Consider the following 24,580-nt stretch of genomic DNA (forward strand, 5'->3'; position numbering starts at 1 on the left):
ATAAATGTTAACAACTGAGGAAAGAAATGAGCCCGACATAGAACCTCTTCTTGGAAATAAAAAAAACAGCTGCTAAATATAACACCACAAGTAAACAGAACTGCAAAAACACTAAAGCCTTTAAGTCGAGTATCTGACAAAAAAAAGGACAGCTTTGTGATCAGCTATGATCAAGGCTGGTTATTTGTCATGAGGGAAAAAAGGAGGGACGAGTTATGGCTTTATCACAACAAACACGCAAATAAAAAAAAGCTAAGTCATAATGCTAGTTTAAAAAAGAAAAGCCACGGTGCTCATTGTATTAATTTTAGCACATTCATTTCTCATTAGAAGAGCACTCAGTAGCAGTCACTATCAGTTTAAAACAAAGGTAGCCAAATACAGAGATACATAGAGAGGCCCAATCCTGTGCTGAGTTAGAGCCCCTCTTCACATGCAAGGTGGGGTAAAGTGTGTGCGGGGGAGGGGGACAGACAAAGAAGTCACTGATTTCTAGGATAAAAATTGCTGAATGTCCGGAGTCACATTTTAAGCTACATATAGGAAGACACTGTGGCCTGGCACACTGGACTGGAACTGAAGAGACCCGGGTTCTATTCCTGACTCTAACGACAGCCTGCTGGGTGACCTGGGGAAAGTCACATCACTGCTTGTCACAACCCAGCAGATGAGCAGCAGAACTGGGAATAGTACCAAAGTTCCCCAAATTCCAGTCCAGGGCTCTATCCAGTAGGACACACTGCCTCAACAGGTAGTGCAACAAGACCACATGTGCTTTGTTCTGCCTCTCCCAGGGGGCATGTCCCACAATTTGGGATAAGCCGGAGAAGCTCTTTATAATATGATCCTTCTTTTTCTCTCTTACAAGCATTGACAAGCAATGAAATAGTTAACAATGCTGCCATGAAAAGATCATACCACCAATTGAAATGTTTTAGGCATGTCACAAGGAGTGATTGTTTCAGCCTCTCTGAACACTCAGGCAGACATCCCTGCATTGGTTACACTTGCTTCACGGTTTGATGTTTTTTCTCTACACCCATACCAGCTGGAGAACTTATTACTTATTGTTTTAAATGCCTCCCCCTTCTCATATCATCCTCTGGGGAAATCACACTTTGGGAAACACTGTTCCAGTTGTGTGTCTAAAAGATTAAAACAGCCGGTTAATGACCAACTGCCCTCACTTTTTTACACACACACACACACACACACACACACACACACACCTAATTCCACAGATACACCAGTCCTCTTCCCAGTTGCATCATGGTTCTCTTTTTTTGCATGCATTGATGGGCGCTTGAACTACGCTGTATTATTGAAAATTACATGCATATTGACTTTCCTATACCTGGAGCGATACAGGGTTAGAGCTCATATATTCCAGTTTGCACACAGGACTCTGCTTTGATTACACTTGCATCTTCTTCTTTTTTTCTCAGTATCTGGGTGCATCTGCCTGTTTAGCTTTTGCAAGAAGTAGATATTTCTCAGCTGCATACATTAAGTGTTGTGAATGTTTACAAGCTCAAAAAAATATACCATGTTCCTTGCTAGAGATAGGGCCTAAAACAACACTGTCAAAAAACAACACTGTTGTGTCTGACGAAGTGGGTATTCGCCCACGAAAGCTTATGCTCCAATACATCTGTTAGTCTTAAAGGTGCCACAGGACTCTGTTGCTTTTTACTGTCAAAAAAGTTCATGTGACTCTTAAAATCTCAGATTTGGTACGATGCCATATTGAATGAGTTCCTACTTTATTAAGATACCCTGCCCAAATCTGCAAACACGGGGATGTATCTGTAATGTCAAGGGAGAAGTCAGAGAAAAGTCAAAGTACATGAGTTAACAACCTGCAAGTGACAGCTCATGGCTAACACATCGATTTTTGTGCTCAGATTTGGATTCTGATATGGAGACCATCCAAATAAATGCCTACAAGAAAGTTAGAATAGATGAGTGTTGAAACAAAATAAGTGATTTGTGATAATGTCACTGCAAACTACAATTTAAGGGGCTGGAGACCTCATTTTTGTACAGTCACTGAAATATAAGTGCCAGGAAGCATAGTTTTCATTACCAGTTCTTCAATAAACATTATGCTTGATATTCTGAAAAAGCTTTAGTAGCTATTCTCTCCTATCAGTGAACATCAGATTTAGGTGTGTTGTTCCCATTAACATTAATGGGAGTTAGACACGTAAATCTCCCTTGCATAAAAAGGAGAAATCGCTTTAATCTCTTTGTGTGTCAATGTCAGTCAGCAATCGAAATTTCTCAGGGTACAATCTGCTGCAAGATACACTAAAACCACAACATGAAAAATACTTGGCTGAGGAAGGCTAATAACTGAAGGTTACTTATAGTCCTCGAGTCAAAGGTATAATTTCAAACAAGATATTTTTATCATAATAAGGTGATCTCACATAACATTCAGTTCATTTCATTAAAGTCATAGTAATGCACTGTAGTCTTCCATTCACCTGCAGAAAAAATCCACTCAAAGTACTGTCAGAAATACAATCTTTGAAGCAGCTAGTAATGGCAGCCTATGGAGTCTTTCACCTAGATCACTGGCTATAACAGGCCCAACATTTTCAAGAGTTACTAGTAATTTTAGGTGCCTTGCTTTTCTGGATGCCCAATTGGAGGCATCTTAAAAGGCCCAGCTCAGGAGTGACCATGAGTTGTGAGGCCTATCCGTGTCCTGTGTGAGAAGAAATCTGATGGTGTTGGTCCAGTGCCTAGTGGACAGGTATCTATTAGTGAGTGGCCTTCCCAGGTCAAGAGTTAGATGAACTGCCAGAGCAGCGTGGAGTAGCTATAACTGTTGCTGGCTGTGCTGTTTCTGTGGAAGAAAAAAAAAAAAAGCACATTCCTCTCTCTGAGGCTATCAATCTAGGGCCTTTTGCAAGCAGTAAGTGACACACACACTTAAACAAATAAAACCCTCGCAGTATAGGCCACACCGACTAAAATGGAATGGAGACTGAACTACACCTTCTAGAGGGGCCCCAAAGATACCCCTCAATCCTGACTTGTGGGTATCACCAGGACAGCTGTGGAAGGATACTTGTTCTGTGGAGAAGTGTAGTGAGGCGGTGGGATACCCCACAGCCCCGCTGAGGGACGGACCTCCCCTGACACCAACATGGGCAGAGCCACTGGGTCCTGCGCCCGCCCCTCAGAGGTCACGGTGCCGACCCGGAAGTATAAAAGCTCGCCTGCAGAGCTCAGTTGAGAACCAGCCGCCGGAGAGGCCAGATGTCTGCGACCGAGCTCCCTCGGGGGAGACAGCAGAAGGCCGCAGCCAGCCTGAGGTCGCACCGGGCCGGCCGAGCCTACTCCTCACTCGTTACCCCGAGGAGGACTGGCCGAGCCTACCCCGCTCCAGCTATCCCGAGGAAGAGGTGGGCCTGCCTGTTGCCAGCTACCCCGAGGAGCAGCCGAACCTACCATCCACTACTTACCCGGAGGATCCGATGGTGTTCGAGACTGCCGGCGATGCTACCACGACTCAGGTACCCTACGAGGGGGAGTTTGGAAGTAGCCCGGGGGCAGCCGACCCCAGTCTGGCTGCAACACTGCCAGAGCCTATGTCAGTGTGTTGCGGCCAGGATCCCCACTGACAGCAGTGAGTTTCTGCCGCTGCTAGGGCCCCGGGCTGGGACGCAGTGGAGTGGGAGGGCCTGGGTCCCCCCCCCCCGCCACCCACTCCTTGGGTGGCAGGCTCCCCCTTTTCCCTGGCCTGGAGAAGCTAGGACCTCCTGCTAACTGACTATTTGCTTGTTGCCCCGCCCTGATCCAGGGCCTGGGCTGCTATTTGGACTCTTGACTCAGTCCCCGCTTAAAGGCCTGAGTCTCTGACTGTTTGCTGGCTGCCTCGCCCTGACCTAGGGCCTGGGCCGCCATTTGACTATTGACTCAGCCCCCGCTCCAAGGGTCTGAGCCCCTAACCAAGTGTGCGTTGTTCCCCACAACCGCAGAGCCATCGGCCAGCGAACTAGAGCGAGGTGGTGGGATACCCCACAGCCCCGCTGAGGGACGAACCGCGGCTAAGCCGCACCACACGTGGTACCAGAAGTGGGGACTCTGCCCAGAATGTGAGCACGAGACCTTGACCCCTGTGAGAAAGGGTCTGGGGGAGAGCGATCCCCCACAGAAGACATGGATTTGGCCAAGCTCTTCACACTCCTGACGGAGAGCCAGGAGCGACAGCAGGCCGCCCAGCTCCAACAGCAACAACAGCTTGTCGAGCAGCTGGGAGCCCAGCAGCAGCAGCTGATCCAGGACCTGACGGTACAGAACCAAGAGTTCCAGCGACAATGTTTGCAGCAGCTAGCAACGGCACTGCCCCAGCCCACAGAGCTCCAGCCGGGAGGCACGGACAGGGCTCCTCAACTAACCCTGCCCGTAAGACTGACCAATATGGGCCTGCTGGATGACCCCGAAGCCTTTTTGGTGACTTTCAAAAGGGGAGCACACGTTGCCGGGTGGGAACCCGACCAGTGGGCCACCCTCCTGGCCCCATACTTGACGAGGACGGCCCAAACTGTGTACCGGGGGTTATCCACGGAGGATGCCCGGGACTATACCCGGGTGAAGGCGGCGATCTTAGACGCCTTAGACGTCAGTCCGGAAACCTTCCGGCAGCAGTTCCGTGACTGTCCTACAACGCGGGTGCCCGACCCCGGTTGGTGGCTCAGGAGCTGAGACCTGTGTAAGCAGTGGATACAGACCGACAGGCTGAACCCCGAAGAGCTCACTGAGCAAATCATCTTGGAGCAGTTCCTCCACATCCTCCCGTCGCGGGGAAGGGATTGGGTCCTCCGTCACCGGCCCCCAACGGTAGCGGCCGCCATCACCCTCATGGAGAACTTCCTTGCGGCGGAAACCCTGGTCGGGTCGGTTACGCGGGGTCACCCTCCAGGGCTCGAACGCCCCAACCCCAAAAGACGGGTGAGCACCCTGGTCGAACCACGGAATCCCCTGCGGAGTCAGGAGCCCCGGTATAGACGTCCTGAGGGTCCCCCTCGGCACACCCCTATGGGCCCCGAGACCGGGACTGGCCGCGCCCCACGGAGTCCCCCTACGAGCCAGAAGGGCGGTTTGGCCCGGCCCAGATGATCCGAAGTTGGGCCCTGTTTCTCCTGTGGGAAGCATGGGCACCTCCAACGGGACTGCACTGAGATGTACTGCAGCTTTGGGCACGTCTGTACCGGAGAAAACCATGCCTGACCGCCGCAGGCTGCCAAAGTCACTATGCCCGTAGTTGTCGGGGACTGCCAGACGCAGGCCCTGGTTGACTCTGGCTGTGGTCAGACGCTAGTCTGCCAAAGCCTAGGCTTCCCGGAAGACCCTTGGCTGGGAACCATCCAGTTGCAGTGTATACATGGCAATGTTCGACTTTATGCCAGTGCCCGAGTCCCACTTACCGTGGATGGAGTCACGCGAACCATGGTGGTCGGCCTGGCCCCGCGACTCGCCTACCCCGTGATCTTGGGGCGTGACTGGCCAGAGTTTCCGGGCGTCCTGGGGTCACATGCGCCGGAAAGCCCTGAGGTCACCCCCGCATTGGAAGGGGACTGCCGCGAGGACCCTACAGAGGAGGCTGAAGAAGCGGGGCACAGGAGCCAGGAGGGCGCGTTGGAAGACCCCCCGCTAATGTCCACTGACAACCCCACGATCGACACAGACTTTTGCCGGGACCAGAGGGAGGACCCCACCCTGGGCCGGGCGTATGAACAGCTGGCGGCGGTAGACGGCGCTCTGATTGATCCGGCCCGGGCCAAGAGCTGGCCCCATTTCGAGCTACAATGCGACCGCCTCTATCAGGTGGATCAAGATTCCCGCACCAGGGAGGTCCAGACCCAACTGCTGGTGCCTCGGTGCCACTGACGAGCAGAGATGAGGCTCGCCCATGACATCCCAGCGGCCAGACCCTTGGGTCAGGAGAAGACCCTCACCCGAATTCTGTCCCGGTTTTTCTGGCCCGGAGTGCACCAGGAGGTACGGAACTATTGTAGCTCCTGTCCGGAGTGTCAGCTAGCCACTCCCCCACGGACGGCCCCGGCCCCCCTAATCCCCATGCCCATTGTAGAGACAGCGTTTGAGCTGGTGGCGATGGATTTGGTGGGACCCCTCCCGAGAAGCTGGGCCGGGTTTCTATACATCCTTGTCATTGTGGACTACGCTACCCGCTTCCTCGAAGCTGTCCCGCTCCGGAGCATCACCGCTAGGACCATTGCGGATTAACTCGTCAAGGTCTTTGCCTGCGTGGGCCTGCCCCAGGAGATCCTCACCGACCAGTGTACCAATTTTACCTCCCGGTTGCTGCGGCAGGTGTGCAAACTCCTCGGGATTAAGCAGCTGCGCACCTCCGTGTACCACCCACAAACCGATGGCCTGGTGGAGCGGTTCAACCGCACCCTGAAAGACATGCTGCGCAAGTTCTCCCCCGAAGACCTGCGCCGATGGGACCAGTTGATCCCATCATTGCTCCTGGCTGTCCGGGAAGTACCCCAAGCTTCCACCAAATTCTCTCCCTTTGAGCTATTGTATGGCCGTCGTCCTCGAGGGCTCCTGGACCTTATGAGGGAGACCTGGGAGCAGACCCCTTCACCAACTCAGGGCCTTCTGCAGTACGTCCTCCAGCTTAAAGGGCATCTCACCCAAGCCGGAAGTCTCGCTCGAGAGAATTTGAAGGCAGCGCAGGAAGCCCAGGCCCACACATATAACCGGGGGGCCCAAGTTCGCGAGTTCCAACCCGGCGACCGAGTTCTGCTTCTCTTGCCCTCCAGCGAGTCAAAACTATTGGCCCGGTGGCAGGGGCCATATGAGGTGATTCGGAAGGTCGGGCCGGTCACCTATGAGATTAACCAGCCAGACCGCCGGAAGCAAACCAAGCAGTATCATATCAACTTCCTGAATCCCTGGCGAGAACGGGAAGGTCTCCTAATTAATCCCTGTCCACCAGAGCCCGAGTTAGGGCCCCAGGTTACCCCGACTGAAGATGCCGTGATGCCTCAGCTTGGAGAGTCACTAACTGAGGAGCAACGGAAACAGATCGGGTGCCTCCTGCAGGCCTTCCGTGGGACAATCACTGCCCAGCCAGGCTATACGACCCTCGTATACCATACCATTCAGACGGAGCCGGGGGTGGTAATCCGAGAGTCAACAAGGCCCTTACCCTATCAGATGCGGCAGGTCGTCGAAGAGGAAGTCCAGGCGATGCTAGAGCTGGGAGTTATTGAACCATCGCAAAGTGAGTGGCGCAGCCCCGTAGTCCTGGTTCGCAAACCGGACAGCACCCAGCACTTTTGCATTGATTTTCGCCGTGTCAATTCCATCACAAAATTTGACGCATACCCGATGCCTCGGGTAGATGAGCTGCTGGACCGTCTAGGCAAGGCCCGCTTCCTCATGACCCTCGATCTAAGCAAAGGGTACTGGCAGATTCCCGTCGACCCCGCTTCACAGGAGAAGACCGCATTTGCCATGGCCACAGGCCTCTACCAGTTCACCCGGATGCCCTTCGGTCTCCATAGTGCCCCCGCAACGTTTCAGCGGCTCATGGATCGCCTCCTTTGTCCTCATCAAGGGTACGCAGCCGCATACCTGGACGATGTCGTCATTTATAGTGACCGTTGGGAGAACCACCTGGAGTGGGTAGCGGCTGTCCTGAGGTCCCTATGAGCTGCAGGATTAACTGCCAATCCGAAGAAATGCCGTATCGGGTGGCAGGAGACCACCTACCTGGGGTACACTATTGGAAGGGGACAAGTGAGACCGCTTGTGGGAAAGGTTCAAGCCCTAGCAGCATGCCCACTCCCCACTATGAAGCGTCACATCCGCCAATTCCTCGGACTTGCGGGCTAGTACCAGAGATTCATCCCCGACTTCGCCTCCATCGCAGCCCCATTAACAGGACTCTTGCCCAAAACCAGTCCCAGACGGGTGGAGTGGACCCCAGAGTGTGACCGTGCCTTCCGGGCCCTCAAAGACTGTCTCTGCCGCAAACCCGCCCTGTACAGCCCCGACTTTACCCGAGGGTTCATCTTCCAAACAAACGCCTCAGAGGTAGGATTAGGGGCGGTCCTGTCTCAGGAGGTGGATGGGGAGGAACACCCAGTTATATATCTCAGTCGGAAATTGTTTCCACGAGAACAGCACTACGCAGTAATCGAGAAGGAGGCCTTGGCAGTAAAATGGGCCTGTGACGCCCTGCATTATTACATCCTGGGGGCCCCCCTTCATACTGGTCACTGACCACACTGCGCTTCGCTGGTTGGCCCAAATGAGAAATAATAATATGCTAACGCGGTGGTACCTGGCACTACAACCCTCTGCTTTTACCGTACGCCATAAGGCCGGTAAGGACCATGCCAACGCGGACTTCTTGTCCCGCCTGGGAGAGTTGGACGGGTCTGGACCCGACGGACGGGAGCCAGCCTTGGGGGGGGGTGTAGCGAGGCAGTGGGATACCCCACAGCCCCGCTGAGGGACGGACCTCCCCTGACACCAACGTGGACGGAGCCACTGGGTCCTGCACCCGCCCCTCAGAGGTCACGGCGCCGACCCGGAAGTATAAAAGCTCACTTGCAGAGCTCAGTCGAGAACCAGCCACCGCAGAGGCCAGATGTCTGTGGCCGAGCTCCCTTGAGGGAGACATCAGAAGGCCGCGGCCGGCCTGAGGTTGCACTGGGCCGGCCGAGCCTACCCCTCCAACTACCCCGAGGAGGACTGGCCGAGCCTGCCTCTCCCCAGCTACCCTGAGGAGGAGCCGGGCCTACCGTCCGATACTTACCCAGAGGAACTGATGGTGTTCGAGACCGCCGGCAATGCTACCACGACTCAGGTACCCTACGAGGCGGAGTGCGGAAGTAACCCGGGGGCAGCCGACCCCAGTCTGGCTGCAACACTGCCAGAGCCTATGTCAGTGTGTTGCGGCCAGGATCCCCACTGACAGCAGCGAGTCCTTGCTGCTGTTAGGGCCCCGGGCTGGGACACAGTGGAGTGGGAGGGCCTGTGTCCCCCCCTGCCACCCACTCCTTGGGTGGCAGACTCCCCCTTTTCCCTGGCCTGGAGAGGCTAGGACCTCCTGCTAACTGACTATTTGCTTGTTGCCCTGCCCTGACCCAGGGCCTGATATTGAACTAGTGACTCAGCCCCTGCTGAGAGGCCTGAGTCCCTGACCATTTGCCTGCTACCCTGCCCTGACCTAGGGCCGGGCTGCTATTTAACTGCTGACTCAGCCCCTGCCTAAGGGCCTGAGTCTCTGACTGTTTGCTTGTTGCCCCGCCCTGATCCAGGGCCTGGGCTGCTATTTGACTATTGACTCAGCCCCCGCTCCAAGGGTCTGAGCCCCTAACCGAGTGTGCGTTGTTCCCCACGACCGCAGAGCCATCGGCCGGCGAACTAGAGCGAGGCGGTGGGATACCCCACAGCCCCGCTGAGGGACGAACCGCGGCTAAGCCGCACCACAAGAAGCGAAACTAATTTCACTATATTCAAAGGCTAAATTCACTTTTAAAATACTTCATTAGAAGTAGCATATGCAGTATCCACCCCCGCCATGAAAAATACAACAGAGGTAGAGGAAGAAGAGGGAAGAAGCTGTGATGAACACCAGGGGAGGGAATGAAAGGTGCCAATGGTTAGCAGATGTGCTATGCATACATATGCAGTTTGGCAGTATTTACCTTGATGCTGTTTAATTCACGTGACTAAGGTATAAGCACATGAAAAATCAAATCAGCAAATAAATCAAAACTAGCTTTGACTCTAAGCTCTTTGGGGCAGGGATTATCTTTTTCTTCTGTGTTTGTACAACCACACAATGGGATGCTGGCCCATGACTGGGGCTCCTAGGGGCTAGTTCAATACAAATTGTAATATTAGAGTGGAGTGGCAGTTATTGAATGTTTATTGTACTGTTTTTTTGTGTAAAGTCATATGTTTCCATAGGTTCAGATGAGCAGGGCAGATACTCCATCCCAAAAGCTCATGAGATTCTTAAAACCTCAGATTTGGGATGATGCCACATTGAGCGAGTTCCTGCTTTAATAAGATACCTGGCCAAAAATTAGCAAACATGAGGATATGTCTGTGATGTCTAGGGAGAAGTCAGAGAAAAGCCAAAGTACATGAGTTAGCAACCTGCAAGCACAGTCCAACTCACTAAAAGAAAAAAAATACATTGCAAGTTACTGCTGCCTTGGGTAGCAGTAAATTATTCTCAGCAATGTCTCTGGAATGCCAAGCACAGAAAGGCCATGTGCAAATATGTGAGAGTTTGTTGACCTCACACAGTAAGGGGCTCAAAAACATTGATCCCCTGCCTCCTGTTCAATTTGCAGGCACACCTGAAGGATCCCAGTGCTTAAGATCTTCCCCAGCCCGTGATCTGCAGATTTCAGCTCTCTGGGGTTTTCACAGGGAACATACCTTTGCTTTGCTACAACTTATTTCTTTCTACATATCTGATGGCATGACACATGGAAACTTCCTATGCATATTTTGTGCACATTTTTATGCATTTCTGTCCCTTCTAGGAGTTTTTTTTCCCTTGGGAAAAAGACTATATACCCTTAATCAATGACATTAAGGTATGTGAGGTGCTCAGATTTGTATTATTTTATATTAGAGTCGTACTACCTGGCCCCAGCTGGGATTAGGGCTCTATTGAGCTAGGTACTGTAAGAGACAGTCCTTGCCCCTAATAACTTAAAACAAAAACAGACAAAGTAAATACACCTATACCCCGATATAACGCGACCCGATAGAACACAAATTCGAATGTAAAGCAGTGCTCCAGAGGGGCGGGGCTGCGCACTCCGGTGGAACAAAGCAAGTTTGATATAACACAGTTTCACCTATAACGCAATAAGATTTTTTGACTCCTGAGGACAGCGTTATACCAGGGTAGAGGTGTATTATCATCCCTATTTCTATGACTGGGGAAATGAAGCACAGACAGGGCTGGCTCCAGGCACCAGCCTACCAAGCACATGCTTGGGGCGGCATCTTGGGGTGGGGCGGCGCTCGGGGTTTTTTTGGCTCGTCGGGGCAGTGCTGGAGGGATTTTTTTGTTTTGGGGGCGCAGCGCTCGAGGGGGTGGGGGCTTGGTGTGGCACTCGGAGGGGGCGGGGGCTTCAGGCAGCGCGGTGCTGGAGGGGTGGGGGCTTGGTGTGGCGATCGGAGGGGGGGCAGGGGCTTTGGGCAGCGTTGCGCTGGGGGGGCGGGGGCTTGTGCAGCACTCAGGGGCGGGGCTTCGGGCAGCGTGGTGCTGGGGGGCGGGGGTTTCGGCGGCACAGCGCTTGCGGGGGTGGGTACAGCGGGGCGGCACTCTTATTTTTTGCTTGGGGCGGCAAAAAAAGTTAGAGCTGGCCCTGAGCACAGATAATGGCCCCAATCCCAGAATGGAAAACCTCTCCAATCCTGGAATGGCAAAACTCCCACTCATTCAATGGTGCAGGATTAGACTAACTCAGTGGTTCTCAACCAGGGATACACGTACTCCTGGGGGTACGCAGAGATCTTCTAGGGGGTACGTCAGCTCACCTTGATATTTGCCTAGCTTTACAACAGGCTACATAAAAAGCACAAGTCTGTACTAAAATTTCATACAATGATTTGTTTATACTGCTCTATATACTATACACAAATGTAAGCACGATATGTATATTCCAATTGATTTAGTTTATAATTGTATGGTAAAAATGAGAAAGTCAGCAATTTTTCAGTAGTAGTGTGCTGTGACACTTGTATTTTTATGTCTGATTTTTTCAGCAAGTAGTTTCTAAGAGAGGTGAAACTTGGGGTATGCAAGACAAATCCAACTCCTGAAAGTGGTACAGGAGTCTGGAAAGGTTGAGAGCCACTGGGTAAGTCTGTCCTAACTCCAGGAATCAACCCAACGCTTGCATCGCAGCCCAATGCCTTAGCCACCAGGCCATCCTTCCTCTCTGACACTATTGAGATGACAGCTGTACAAGTACCCAGACCCATAGACAGACACACCCACCTGCACCTTACCCAGTGAAAGCTAATACTCAGACTACTTTATCCACAGAAAAAAAACTCCACACAGGTGGGTCAACCGTACCTGCTGTTTTAAAGGTGGGAATGAAGGACTATAGAGTCTTTTCACAATTTAGAGATTAAAAATCAAACTCTATCCAGACACATTATTCAGGGAGAATAAAAGGGCCCAGCATTGGTGAAGTTTCAATAAATAAATCTTTCCCCTCTTGATAGAACAACATTGATATCAAAATGACCCAACCTGATTCCAGTGAACAAGGAAAGGAGTCTGAAAGGAAGTCACCTTCCCCTCCTCCGCCACCCCCCCAGCCTGGGGGACCAGTCTGACTCCCAGTGAAGTCAACAGCAGTGGCGCTAGATGACCCATACTATATTCACAGCATATAATTTTTGGTTTATGGGGACATAAAATCATTTAAATGCTAAAATAAATCTTCACGTTATTTGAATTAAGTGTTTGGTAGGCTAGTTTATTTTTTACTCAAGTAGTGCACTAGCCTCAATATTACAAGTTAACATCACTGCTTTAATACAGCTCATAGTTATTTAATGATGGAGCTCCTTTAAGGAGTTTTTAATCTGATGAAAGCCACTTAATTTGTGCATATGTAGTAAGATTTTTCATGAATTTCCATTCCCTGTTTTAACTAAGATAAATATTAATATGAAACTGTTAACTCATATTAGGTTCTCAGACATTTGCAGAACTCTCTGCTGTACACTAGTTAAAAAGCCATTGCATATTCTAGCGATGGTGCTCTGCCTGAGTTTTTAAAGCCCCAACTGTCAGCTAATTTTGTTAGCATGAACACCCAATAAAATTTTATGATGTGTTTCTCTCTCATTAGTGATGAAAAACAGTAGTAGAGATCAGCAGCCACAGACCAGACTAGCACTGGAATCCTCCCAATGCTGACCTCACATACAACCTCAATAATACACACACTGAGGGCTCTCTCTCACCCCCTTGTGTTGGAGGTCAGTGCAGTGATACACCAACCCAAGAGCTGGTGTGTGTTTGAAGCAAGCACTAATACATTAACTCCTGGAGCTGCAGGGAGCACCATCCTCCTCCCCGTTACAACCCACTTGGCAGAGCCTGGAGATAATAGCAGCCCAAGCTCTGGGTAGCTCTCATACTGCGGGAGAAAAAGCCAAAGGCAAGGAGCACCTCACTCCCTTTATACTGCAAAATATTTAAAAATAAAATAAAAATACAGTGCAGTTGAAAAAAAAATCAGGAAGTTCTAAACTGGTTTGGGAAAGAAACTCAAGGAAAGACTCTGCTCATCCCTTCCAACCCCTCCCCAGCTCTAATCCCCACAGACCCCTGCATCAGGCTGGATACAAACTCATTCTAAGTTGCTGTTGTATTCATTGTTACATTGTATTCCTAATGTATTCACTAATATATTCCCGAAGATTACTTTGGGGTGGGGGATTTAAAGGGCTCAGTCATGAGCACCCTCTGCTCCTACTGATGTCAGGCAGAGTTGAGGGAACTAAGCAATCGGCACCTTTTATTATTTGTATTATAGTGCCTTGATGCCCCAGATATGATCAGGGCCCCATTACGCTAGACCCTGTACAAACACATAGAGCTAGGTTTACAAAGGGGACTTAAGGTACGTCAACACTCGAGCTGGAGGTGTCATTCTCAGCTCAGGTACATATACACATGCTAGCTTTATCAAGCTACTGCACTAAAAATAGCAGTATAGCTGCAGTGACACAGGCAATGGGACAGGTTAGCTGCCCAAATACCATCCTTCCTGGGATCACAGGTGCTTATTTGGGTGGCTACCCCATCCTACTGCTCGTGCCACTGCATCTACACTGCTATTTTTAATGTGCTAGCCAGGGGTGAAAGTAAGTTAGGCCACTTACCGGTATGGGCCGGGGGGCGGGGGGGGGGGGGGAGCTCCAGCCCCCAGAAGAGGTGGGGCTTTGGGCAGAAGGGGCGGTGCTGGGGGTCAGCATCCCCCAACCAGCCCTTTCAGGCCACCTGGCCCGCGCCACCCAGGGCTCCCATGTTGATTTAAAGGGCCCGGGGCTCCGGATGCTGCTGCTGCACTGCCAGCCCCAGGGCAACTGCTCCCTTTGTGCCCCCCCGGCCTGTCGGAGGCTGTGGGGGGGGGGGGCAACGGGGCAGGGACATTAAAGTGCTGCAGGGCCCTTTGCTGTGGCAGCGCTTTAACGTTGCTGCGCCTCCCGCCGACTGGCAGCACTTTAATGTGGGCTGGTGCGGGTTCTTACCAGGTTCTTACTGTTACGGAGTACCGGCCCATACCAGCTCACTTTCACCCCTGGTGCTAGCTAGCACCTTTAGGTGCTATAACACCGAGCATTGCTGTGCACAGTGTTTAAACACCCTGCCACCTGGTGGAATTCACAACGGCAAATTAGGTATCCAGTCTCCCTATACAATGCATGGGGAGAGTTGGGAGCCCCAAAATGGGATTCACAAAATCCAGCAGACCATAGGCGCTGGATTGGTTTCCATTATATACAGGGTTTAAAGTTTGATTCAATGGCTCTCAGCACTCCCACTATACAAATTGTTCCAGCCCCCCTGCAGCAGACCAAGCAGGGAGCTGCCTAACCTAACCAATAGGAAATGCCAAGGAGGGGAGTGTGGCCTAACCCCGATTCCCAGTCCGGTGCTGTGTCCACTAGATCTTGTTGCCTCCCCTTGCCAGAGTGTTCAAAACCTGGAAGGACTGATAAAGACGACAAATTGATGGGCCATCTATTTCATAGACACTAAATAACTTTTGAAAGTTCAAACAGATATTTATGTTGCCAATAAATTTTATGGTGTCACCTTCTTCTCTTGAAGATAAAAATATATTAGGGGGTCGTTTTGTTTTTAAAAGGACGACTCAAGACTTTCTTTGCAATTTATGGGGCTGAATCTGCCATTGTTCTGTATGCAAAATTCCCATTAATGGTAATGGGAGTTTGGAGGAAGGCTGATAGTAGAACGGACCCTAATGAGTCCCCACTGCAACATATATGGAGTTCACTGAAAATAAACACTAGGCTTACAAGGAAAAATATGAAGAGGGCAGAAACTCTAATGTCTGAAATAAAATGAGACAGAAGCTCTGGCCAAGAACCTCACAAGGAGTCATTAATACTAGAATTCTCACTGTAGCATTAATTAAAGTCTGGCTAAGAGGCTTACAAAAGCAACTTCTTTTAATTTACATCAACAGCTGCAAAACACATTTCCCACTAATTTTATTCATTAAAGAGACAGCATCAATTTAAAAAAAAAAAAAAGAAAGAGAGAGAAAAAGTAGTGTCAAGGATTAGACCCTCCAGAGTCCTGCTGTCAATTTTTTTTTTTTAGTTTTCTGGATATTTTTACTATGTTTGACATGTTTTTCTCTCCTCTGTTGTCATGTGAAAGATCCACACAAACAAGAGGGAAAACTGACTGACCATACAAAGAAAAGAGTGAAATTGATTCTACATAAATATTATCAAATGAAACACACACATGAAAAAAAAATTTCTAGTGCGTCATTATAGTTGCCTTAGGTGTTACTTTTAACAAACAATTCCTAGTTCTGTCACAGACCTCCTGTTGTCTTTGGGCAAGTCACTTAATCTCCAAACCTCAGCTCACTTGTCTGTAAAATAAGGATAACAATTCTCATTTCTCCCACTTACTGTCTTATTTACATGGTAAGCTCTTTAGGACAGGGACTGTTTCTTATTATGTGTGTGTACAGCATCAAGCACAATGGGGCCCTAATCCCAGTGTGTTACGGTAATACAGCATTAGTAGGTAAAATTGTTCAGAGAGAAATGTGATTACTAAGGGACTGGCTAGACTAGGCTAGGAGGAATGTCCCAGCTAACATTTCAAAACCTTAATGTAGACACAGCAAGATGTAGTAAGTATTTATCCACAGGGGAACAGTCGTCGGGGAGTGAGTGAGAGGGAGAGAGATACACTAACTCTGTAGTCCAGTGATTAGGGCACCCATCAGACAGGTGGGAGACCCAGGTCCAGTCCCCCTGCTCCCATCACTCTTTCATTATTTAGCCTCAGTGGAACAGCTTCAACACAAAAGACGGAGACAGCCCGACATCAAAATACCCCATAGCTCAGCGGTTAGAGCAGCCTCCTGGAAGGTGGGAGACCCCCTGTTCAAATCATCTCTCCTCTGCCATAGAGGAGGGGGATGAACCTAGGTGTCCCACATTCCAAGCAAGTGCTCTAACCAATGGGGTAAAAGTTAAAAGATAGCATGCGTCTCCCCCCACCACCCCCTGCTGGATTTCTGAACTGGACCGAATTTGGTAGATGTGCTCAGAGGCCACCTATGAGATAGTTGGCCAAATGCTGAAGTGGTATGTGATGACCAATCTTCCTCGGTTCATGAATCACTGAGGCTTATGTGGGAGATAGGTGCACAGATACCTGGAGGGGAACAGCAGTATGCCTACCCAGAGCTTGAAAATATACCTCTACCCTGATATAACGCTGCCCTTGGGAGCCAAAAAAATCTTACCGCATTATAGGTGAAATGGCTTTATCTCGAACGTGCTTTGATCTGCTAGAGCGCACATCCCCGCCTCCCCCGAAGCACTGCTTTACCGCATTATATCCAAATTTGTGTTATACCGGGTCGCGTTATATCAGGGTAGAGGTTTACTTAAGTGCCGAGTGAGCTTAGGTGTCCACAGGGTTTGGAGAGAGTTTTGTGGATCACAGTGGACCCACAATTTGGACTTAGGTGCCTAAACCCAGGACTTAGATGTGTAAATATGGTGTTTAGGCACCCAAGTACATTTGTGGATTCCACTCTATACAAATTAGCAGCTTATCATTCTCATATATGAAATTTATTCTTTTCACAGTAGTAGGGTAGGTACCAACATCACACTCAGTCCTGAACATCTTATTTAGCCTAAGCTTAAGGGAGCAAGGACTTCATATAGGGGCAGCAAACAATTAAAAAACCCTTTAATTGTCTTCCCCAGCCCCCTTTTTAGAGGTTGGTATTGCTAATTAGTACAGTTTTTCCTCAAAACAAAGTCTGCATAAATCGTTCATTGTTATCCACAGGCACTCTTTATTGCTAAGGAGTGGTCAGGTTACAGTAATTTGTACTGCTGTGCAAAAAAACACAGTTCTTTAATGCACCAGCTTTGCCCTGTTACTTATATTTTTAATGCCAAGATACGGCTCATGGTTAGTAAATATCCCCAATAGCCTAAAGAGTGTCCCATTAGCAGCATTTAGTGACTATTTCCATCACTTTAGTTCCCATTTGCTCAACTTTAATGCAATATTATTAGATTTGACCAAAATGCATCGTTCATGCTTACTCTATTTGTGAGTGATTTCAAACCTTTTCAGTCTTTTGATTTATACTCTGGCCATTATAGGCTCTGACCCAGTGTTCAGGGAAGACAATGGAAAGTGTCCCATTGACTTCAAAAGGCACAGGATCTGGCCCTTAAAGGGATGAGATGAGATTTTTAATGGACTAATGTCTTTAAAAATCGAGCTTTCTGAGAGAACATCCTCAATATGTCCTAAATTTGCCTCTCTCTCCATACACACACACACTTTTTTTCCAGTCTCCCTGATGATGTTTGGAAGGACAAGTCAAACAGCACTCTGCTCCTCATACCCATTCTCCACACCACCGCTACATCTGTGCCCATGCCTGCTGCCTACCAGGATTTTAAGCAGCTGCATTCAGGTAAGCTCCTCTCCCAGTTTTGAACTTCTCTCTGGGATCTGCAGGGGAGTGGCAGGGAAAGAATGACCCTGTCCTCAGCTGCTCCCCATTAGCCTTCCATTGCACCCCAGCTCTGAGTCCAGGTGCAAGGAGTTAAGGTGATCCTGGACCCACCCCATGCAGGGAACTGGGTAGCGAAGTTTGGTTGCCCCTCCCACCCCCCCAAGCTCTATGCAGGGGACTGAGTGAAGGAGGAAGTTCTCCCATAGTCCTCCCCCGCCCCAGCTCCATGCAGGGAGTAGGGGAAAAGGAGTCAGTCTCCTGACCCCAGACACCCTCTTGAAAGACGTGTGGAAGAGAGTGCACCTGAGCAACCCTCCAGGCAGCACAAGAGAATGCCATCATCACATGAGTGCATGAGACAGGAAGTGACACGGACCATCAGCAAAGTAGTGAAGCTGACTATGCACAAGGTCCTGTCAAAGGCACAATGGAAACAAGACAAAGATATATTCCCCCCCCCTAGCTTCTTTTCAGTGACAGTGATTGGAGGTATTATTTGTATCTGTGGCAGGTACAATAATTTCCCATCTGGAAGTTTCCAGAATCCCTTTCTATTTTCTAGATTGAAAAGGTTGAGAAATTTTCAATATATTGTTTTTTCATCAAAAATGCCAATTCACAGAAAATGTCTGTGTTAATTTCAAAATGAAAAATTCCAGCTTTCTGGTTCCAAATTATTTTGTTTCAAATTTTAAGCTACTTATACTGACCAAAAAAAAATATAGGTTAAATAAAAAAGTTTTAAATCAAAATGAAACATTTGATTGAGCCAACATGAAAAACATTTCAGTTATCAGCTTATTAATATTTTCAGTATTTTGACTTTTTGTCCTTTTCTGAGATGGGGAAAAAAGTCAAATTCTACAAAATATCCACAGGATAAGAAAACCATTTCCTGCCTAGCTCTGCTTACATGCCTCCCATCCTAACAGTATCTGAGTGCTTAAATCTGTACTGTACTTAACCTCACAACAGCCCGTGAGGCAGTGCAGTGACATTATCCCATTTTACAGATGGGGAACTAAGGCACAGAGGGGACAGCTACGCAGCAAGTGGTCATGAGTCTCAGAGCATGCAGTGAGAGTCTCAAGCTTGCACTATGGCCCTAAAAATAGCTGTGCAGACATTGCAGCTCAGGCTCTGAAACTTAGGAAGAAGGGTGCACTTGAGAGCCCAAGCCACGAAGTCTGCACAGCTATTTCTAGCTTCATAGCACAAGTCCCTGGACCCGGGCTCTGAGACTCACTGCCACAGGCTTCCCTTCCCTATGTAGGCATACCCACAAGGCCTACATGCCTTGATCAAGGTTACACAGAAAGTTTGGTAGGGCAGGGAATTGAATGCAGGTCTCCCAAGTCCTAAGCTAAACCCCCAACTACTGGACCATCCTTCCTTTAAGAGAGACTTTACTAACTTGGGTCCAATCTTGATTCCATTGAAATCAATAGGAGATTTCTCCCAATGACTTCATTGTAAACAGAGGAGCACCCCATACCCATAACGTCTGCAAATTTGGGAAGCCTTTAATAGAGGACGTTTCCCAATGAGTACCATTGTGGAAAAATTCTTCTCATCTTGTTCACACATCTTATTGGCAAAACCATTTGACTTCTTTAGCAGGCTTAATAAACATCTGACTCCATGTTACTCACAGTTACCACAGAAATACTATAACTGGTTGGCACTGTTTCTGAGGAAATATTTTGTATACGGATAAAGGGCCTACATTGCCTTCACAATGGGGTTACTCACATGGCATAAAGCAAGTAGAGTAGGCCCTTTATCCATATACAAAATATTTCCTCAGAAACCGTGCCAACCAGTTATAGTCTCTCTCTGGTAACTGTGAGTAACATGGAGTCAGATGTTTATTAAGCCTGCTAAAGAAGTCAAATGGTTTTGCCAATAAGATGCAAATGGTTTTAGTGGATGCTTACATATTGCTACAATCAATCTATTCACTTGTATCATTCATTTAATAGCATCTCCATCTTTAAAATTTTAGCTCCATTGATCATCGCAACCATACAAAGCTGTAATTCTTGCAAACAAAAGTTATTGTCTGAGTTATTTACTCTGCATAGAGAGAGAAAACACATCTACCCCAGGACTCAGCCTGACCTTGCCCCCAACAAGTTGGCAATCGTGGCTCTTTTAAGGCACTGAATCTACACTGTCTGCCAACACATCGGGGGGTGGGGGAAATGTATAAATTTATTGAAAACTTCTGTGCTCTTCAAAATCTAGCATCTCAGGCAAGTTAACTAATTTTAAAGAGACGAGAGACAAAACAGCTATTTGTTTTCAGCCCTTTCCTGTGTGATATTACGTCTGAACTCTGGAAGGCTTCCTTGAAGCAGAATTAGTCATGCACAGAGTTTGTATGTTTTAATTAAAAAGCTTAAATCATCAATCATCTGTCTTGAAAAAGAAATACATTTCCAAAAGAAATAATGGGTACAGCTTACAATGCTTTAATTCAAAGACATCGGCAGCATATTTTCAATTAAAACTATATGAATTGTCTGGTAGGTATACTGGGGTTTGACCTACTGGGTCAAACTGTTGTGGTAGTAATACTAATTAATAATACACCTTGGAGGCCTAGTCATGAACCAGGACTCCACTGTACTAGGCACTGTATAAATGCAGAACAAAAAATTAGGACTCCCTCTCTTCCCCTTCCACTAAATAAATGATAGAGCAGCATTTGATATGATTTATTACATGATTAATAAATAATAACCTTCACCCAACTAAAAACAGGGTTGTCAAAGGAGGCCTCGCCTTGAAAATATTTACAAGACTCATTTCTGCAGATTTAGGCACCAGTCTTGCATATGCTTAACTGACTAGCCATGAAGAGGAGCCCACTGATTTCAGTGAGCTCATCTAATCTTTCTAGATACTTCTAGGTAAGGCTCCATGTCTGTCGTGGAGGCCGCGGAAGCCATGGACTCTGTGACTTTCCATGACCTCTGTGACTTCTGCAGTGGCCGGTGAGGCTGGTTCTGAGGCCAGCTGCTAAAGCAGCCCTGCGGACAGCCACACTGGCCAATGCTCGAGTGACTCCTCAGCCAGACGCTCAGGCAGCCCCGCAGCCAGCTGCTCAGGTGGCTCTGGGCAGCTGGCCCCGGGGACCGCCCGAGCAGCGGGCCTGGGGGCAGCAGGAGGAGACACAGCTCCGCAGCCCCTGGCATTGGTCCGTGGCCAGAGCAGCAGCAGGTAGGCAGCCCTGGGGTTGGCCCCTGGCAGCTAGTGCCACTTGCCTCGGTGGCCCCTGACAGCAGGAGCCCCTTAGCCCCTCCAGAACAGTGCCCCCCATCCCCAGCTAAGATTTAGTCAGCGGTATTTATAGTACAAGTCACGGACAGGTCACAGGCTGTGAATTTTTGTTTATTGACCATGACCTGTCCATGACTTTTACTAAAAATACCCATGGACTAAACCATAGTCTTACTTGTAGGTCTTTCATCATGTGCATATGCATATGAACTCAATCATTAATGGAGTTTAGCCTCACAACACTCCTGTGAGGAGGGAAAGTATAATTATCCCCATTTTACAGCTGGGGAAGAAGATACAGGATAGATTAACATGCACAAGTGTTTGCGGGGTCAGAACTCCTTGGGTTAAATAGCAAAACTGTAGAACATGCAAGAATCAGCACTGAATCACGCTACATGAAATAAAACCCAGAAGAGAGAACATGATTTCAGTGTTGAAAAATACAAGGAAAAATAATTGTGTATAATGTTTCTGGAAAAAATTGTGATTCAGTGTTTCTTTAAAATGCATCCCTTTCATTATCACAGAACATCAGATACAAAACCCCAGCTACAGACACGTATTTGAAATTCTTTACAAAAACGGAAAACTTGCCCTGGAAACATGAGAAAGGTTATCCTGAACAGAGCATGCCGCAATGGAAGTGTCTGTACCTGGTTAAATAGCACAGCATGTGGTTAGCAGTGTTTGTCTTTGTTAAGGAAACTTTTAAGATATGTTAAGCAGCTAACCCGAAGTACAGCACATGGATTATCAATGTCTCTCTAGGAAAGTTTGAGGTGGTGCTTTTTTGCATGAAGTGAGTAGCTGCTAAGGCCAGGGATGCTCCAGAAACAGAGATGCCGGAGTTCCCCGCATAAACGGCTAAATGAAAAACAGAGGCGTTTGGTGTTCATGCTTGTGCAGTGAATATCTACGAGCAAAGAAGATCACACAGTGTGTCAACTCAGGATCCTTTCCCTGGGGCTTCCCCTCGTTCCTACACATCACAGCCCCGTGTGCTCGTGTGTTTCCTCCTCGCTGGACCTCGCATTGCCTGGGTCGCACTAACTCCTCGCCGGGGAAGGTTTCCCTTCGCTGTTTGTTGCGGAACACACACCCGCTAACCACAAGAGCGTTCGCTACGGACACAACAAGGGGCACAAGGGAAAGGCAAAACTCACGTTTTTCAGGAGTTTTCAGTTTTGCCCATCCACGCCCCACATCTCCCCTCCCCCAGCTAAATCACACTTTCATCTAGGGTGACCAGACAGCAAGTGTGAAAAATCGGGACGGGGGGTGGGGGGTAATAGGAGCCTATATACGAAAAAGACCCAAAAATCGGGACTGTCCCTATGAAATCAGGACATCTGGTCACCCTACTTTCATCCCTCCAGCCAGGCTCTCCGGCACGGAACCACTGACGCTGCTATTTATCAGCAGAACAACACACACGCTGCCCTGAAGTGATCAGATGGGAGCAGGTCGAGCCTCTCTCGATACAGAGGAGGCACTGAGTACAGCACTTAGCGGCGCTGCTGACCTCCCCTCTCCCCCAAACAGCTTCTCCTTGGGGGAACAAACAACACCGCGATAAAGCAGCCGGCGCTGCAAACACCAGCCAGGCCAGGCGAACTGTCCTAGTGCTGCTGTAACAACGGTGCATCCCGGGCACTGAATCACAAGCCGAAGTCACCCTCCCTCCCTCGCTTTGCACCAACAACTTTTCCAGCGGGCTGTTTCGAAGCCCCGTCCCCTGCAGGCGCGGGGCGCGCCGCGGAGCCGCCCTTACCTTCGGCCCCTTCCCGCTAGGGCAGCGGACGCTGTTGGACACCCCGGCCGTCTGGTTCATCTTCGGAGCCAGTTGCTGGGAAGGGTCCCCTCCGGCGCGCTCGCCCGCTGCACCAAGCGCCCGCTCCTCCCCGGCAGGCGCGCGGCGCTCGCAGACTTTGCGGAGTTGCAGGCGGCGCGGCTGGGCTCCGGCAGGGCGGGGCGCTTTCCCGGCCGGGGACTCCCGCGCTCTGCTCCCGGCCGCGGGGGGGCCCTGGGGCTCGGGGCGCCTCACGCTCCCCGCCGAGAGAGACCAGCCCGCGCGCCTCCGCCGGCGGCTGCTGCTGACAAGGCCAGGGCCGGCCGGGGGCGGGCGGAGAAGAGGGCGGCGAGCGGGTGGCTGGCAGGCTCCGGGGGGCCGCCTTGGCTGCTCCCCAACGGGCTCCCGCTCGGAGGCCCCGAGTCATGCGCGTTTGGGCAGCCGCTGGGACCCGCGCCCTCTGCCTGGCAAGGGCAGAGCCCGCCCGCCTCGCTCCGGCTGGGAGAGCTCCGCGGGGCCCGCCCCCCGGCGCGCACCGACACCTGCAGAGCCGCGAGAGGGTTAATGAGCGCGCCGCGCGCCTGCCTCCCCCAGCCGCGGGCGCCTTCCCGGGACCGTCAGGAGGGGGCACGCGAGGCTCTGCCAGGAGCCGCCCCCCGCCCCAGTAAGCAGCAGCAGCAGCAGCGAGCACCGGCGGGACGCGCTGGCGAAGACGCACAGAGAGGAGCCCCTCCCGCCTGCCTGCTCCCCGCCCGGGCCAGACCCCTCTCGCCCTGCCTGTGCAGGGGCCCGCGCTCCACTCCTTCCACTGCGCCTGCAGTAACTAGCACACTGGCCACTTTCTGAGCGCAGCGAGCCCTGGCTGGTGGCAGCAGGGTTGGGGCCAGCAAAATCTTCCAAAGGCTGAATCCTGCCCAGTTTTGGCCCCAGACTTCTGTTGCCTTTGCAACGAGAGCTGGGTGTTTGCAAGAACCACTTATATGGTATTCCCATGTTGCCAGAAGAATCGAGAGAGCGGGCTTAAAAACTGGCAGGAACCAGAGAAGCATTTTCCAGCTGCTCTGGGGTTGGATGAATCAGGGTCCAGCTGTTTGCAGTGGAGTAAGAGCAATTACACTTGTTTTCTATTTGGATTGTACAGTTTGGCGTTGGGGACCAAAAAGTGCCAAGATCCAGGTGCTGGATGGGCTGGGGTGGGGCTGCATGGGGAAGCATGCTCCCAACCGCAGCGTAGACATACCCTTAGCATTGCCAACACTCACAGTATGTTTGCAAGTCTCACCATAGTTGGTATTTTTCTTAAAGTCCCAACTCTGGGAGTCAGTTAAGAAAAAATGTCAGCTTTCATTTTTTAAACGAAAATACATTTGTAGCCCTCATGATTGCAGAGAAAAGCTTGAAAAGGCACCCTGAAGACCCAGAAACCTGAGGGCAAAGAAAAAGAACCCAACACTTACTATTTTTAATCTCACCCTTTTTAAACCAGTCTCCTGCTTTTGGGTGCCTCCCTCATGAATGCAGGGGTTAGCAATGCTGGACTGCCCAGGCATGATATGGTAAAAATTTACAAGTACAGAGCCAAATTCATTCCTGCAGTAACTTCATTGACTTCACAGAGGTTGCCCCAGGGTCCATTTGGCCCATAAAATAAAACAGAAAGAGGGAGACCTGAGTCCACTGTGTG

At 49.9% G+C, this 24,580-nt stretch overlaps 1 protein-coding gene across 1 annotated transcript in view; it reads right to left on the minus strand.

Moving 5' to 3' along the window:
* DPP6 (dipeptidyl peptidase like 6) overlaps positions 1-23,131 on the minus strand; it is an 828,258-nt gene extending 805,127 nt beyond the window's left edge. The window contains exon 1 of the mRNA XM_045003877.1: positions 22,879-23,131. Within this exon, the coding sequence (XP_044859812.1) occupies positions 22,879-22,938 (60 nt within the window). The 5' untranslated portion in view covers positions 22,939-23,131. The remainder of the gene's footprint in view (positions 1-22,878) is intronic.
* Positions 23,132-24,580: the final 1,449 nt, after the last annotated feature.

Source organism: Mauremys mutica, chromosome 2 (assembly GCF_020497125.1).
Source record: "Mauremys mutica isolate MM-2020 ecotype Southern chromosome 2, ASM2049712v1, whole genome shotgun sequence".
In the NCBI taxonomy this organism is placed as follows: domain Eukaryota; kingdom Metazoa; phylum Chordata; order Testudines; family Geoemydidae; genus Mauremys; species Mauremys mutica.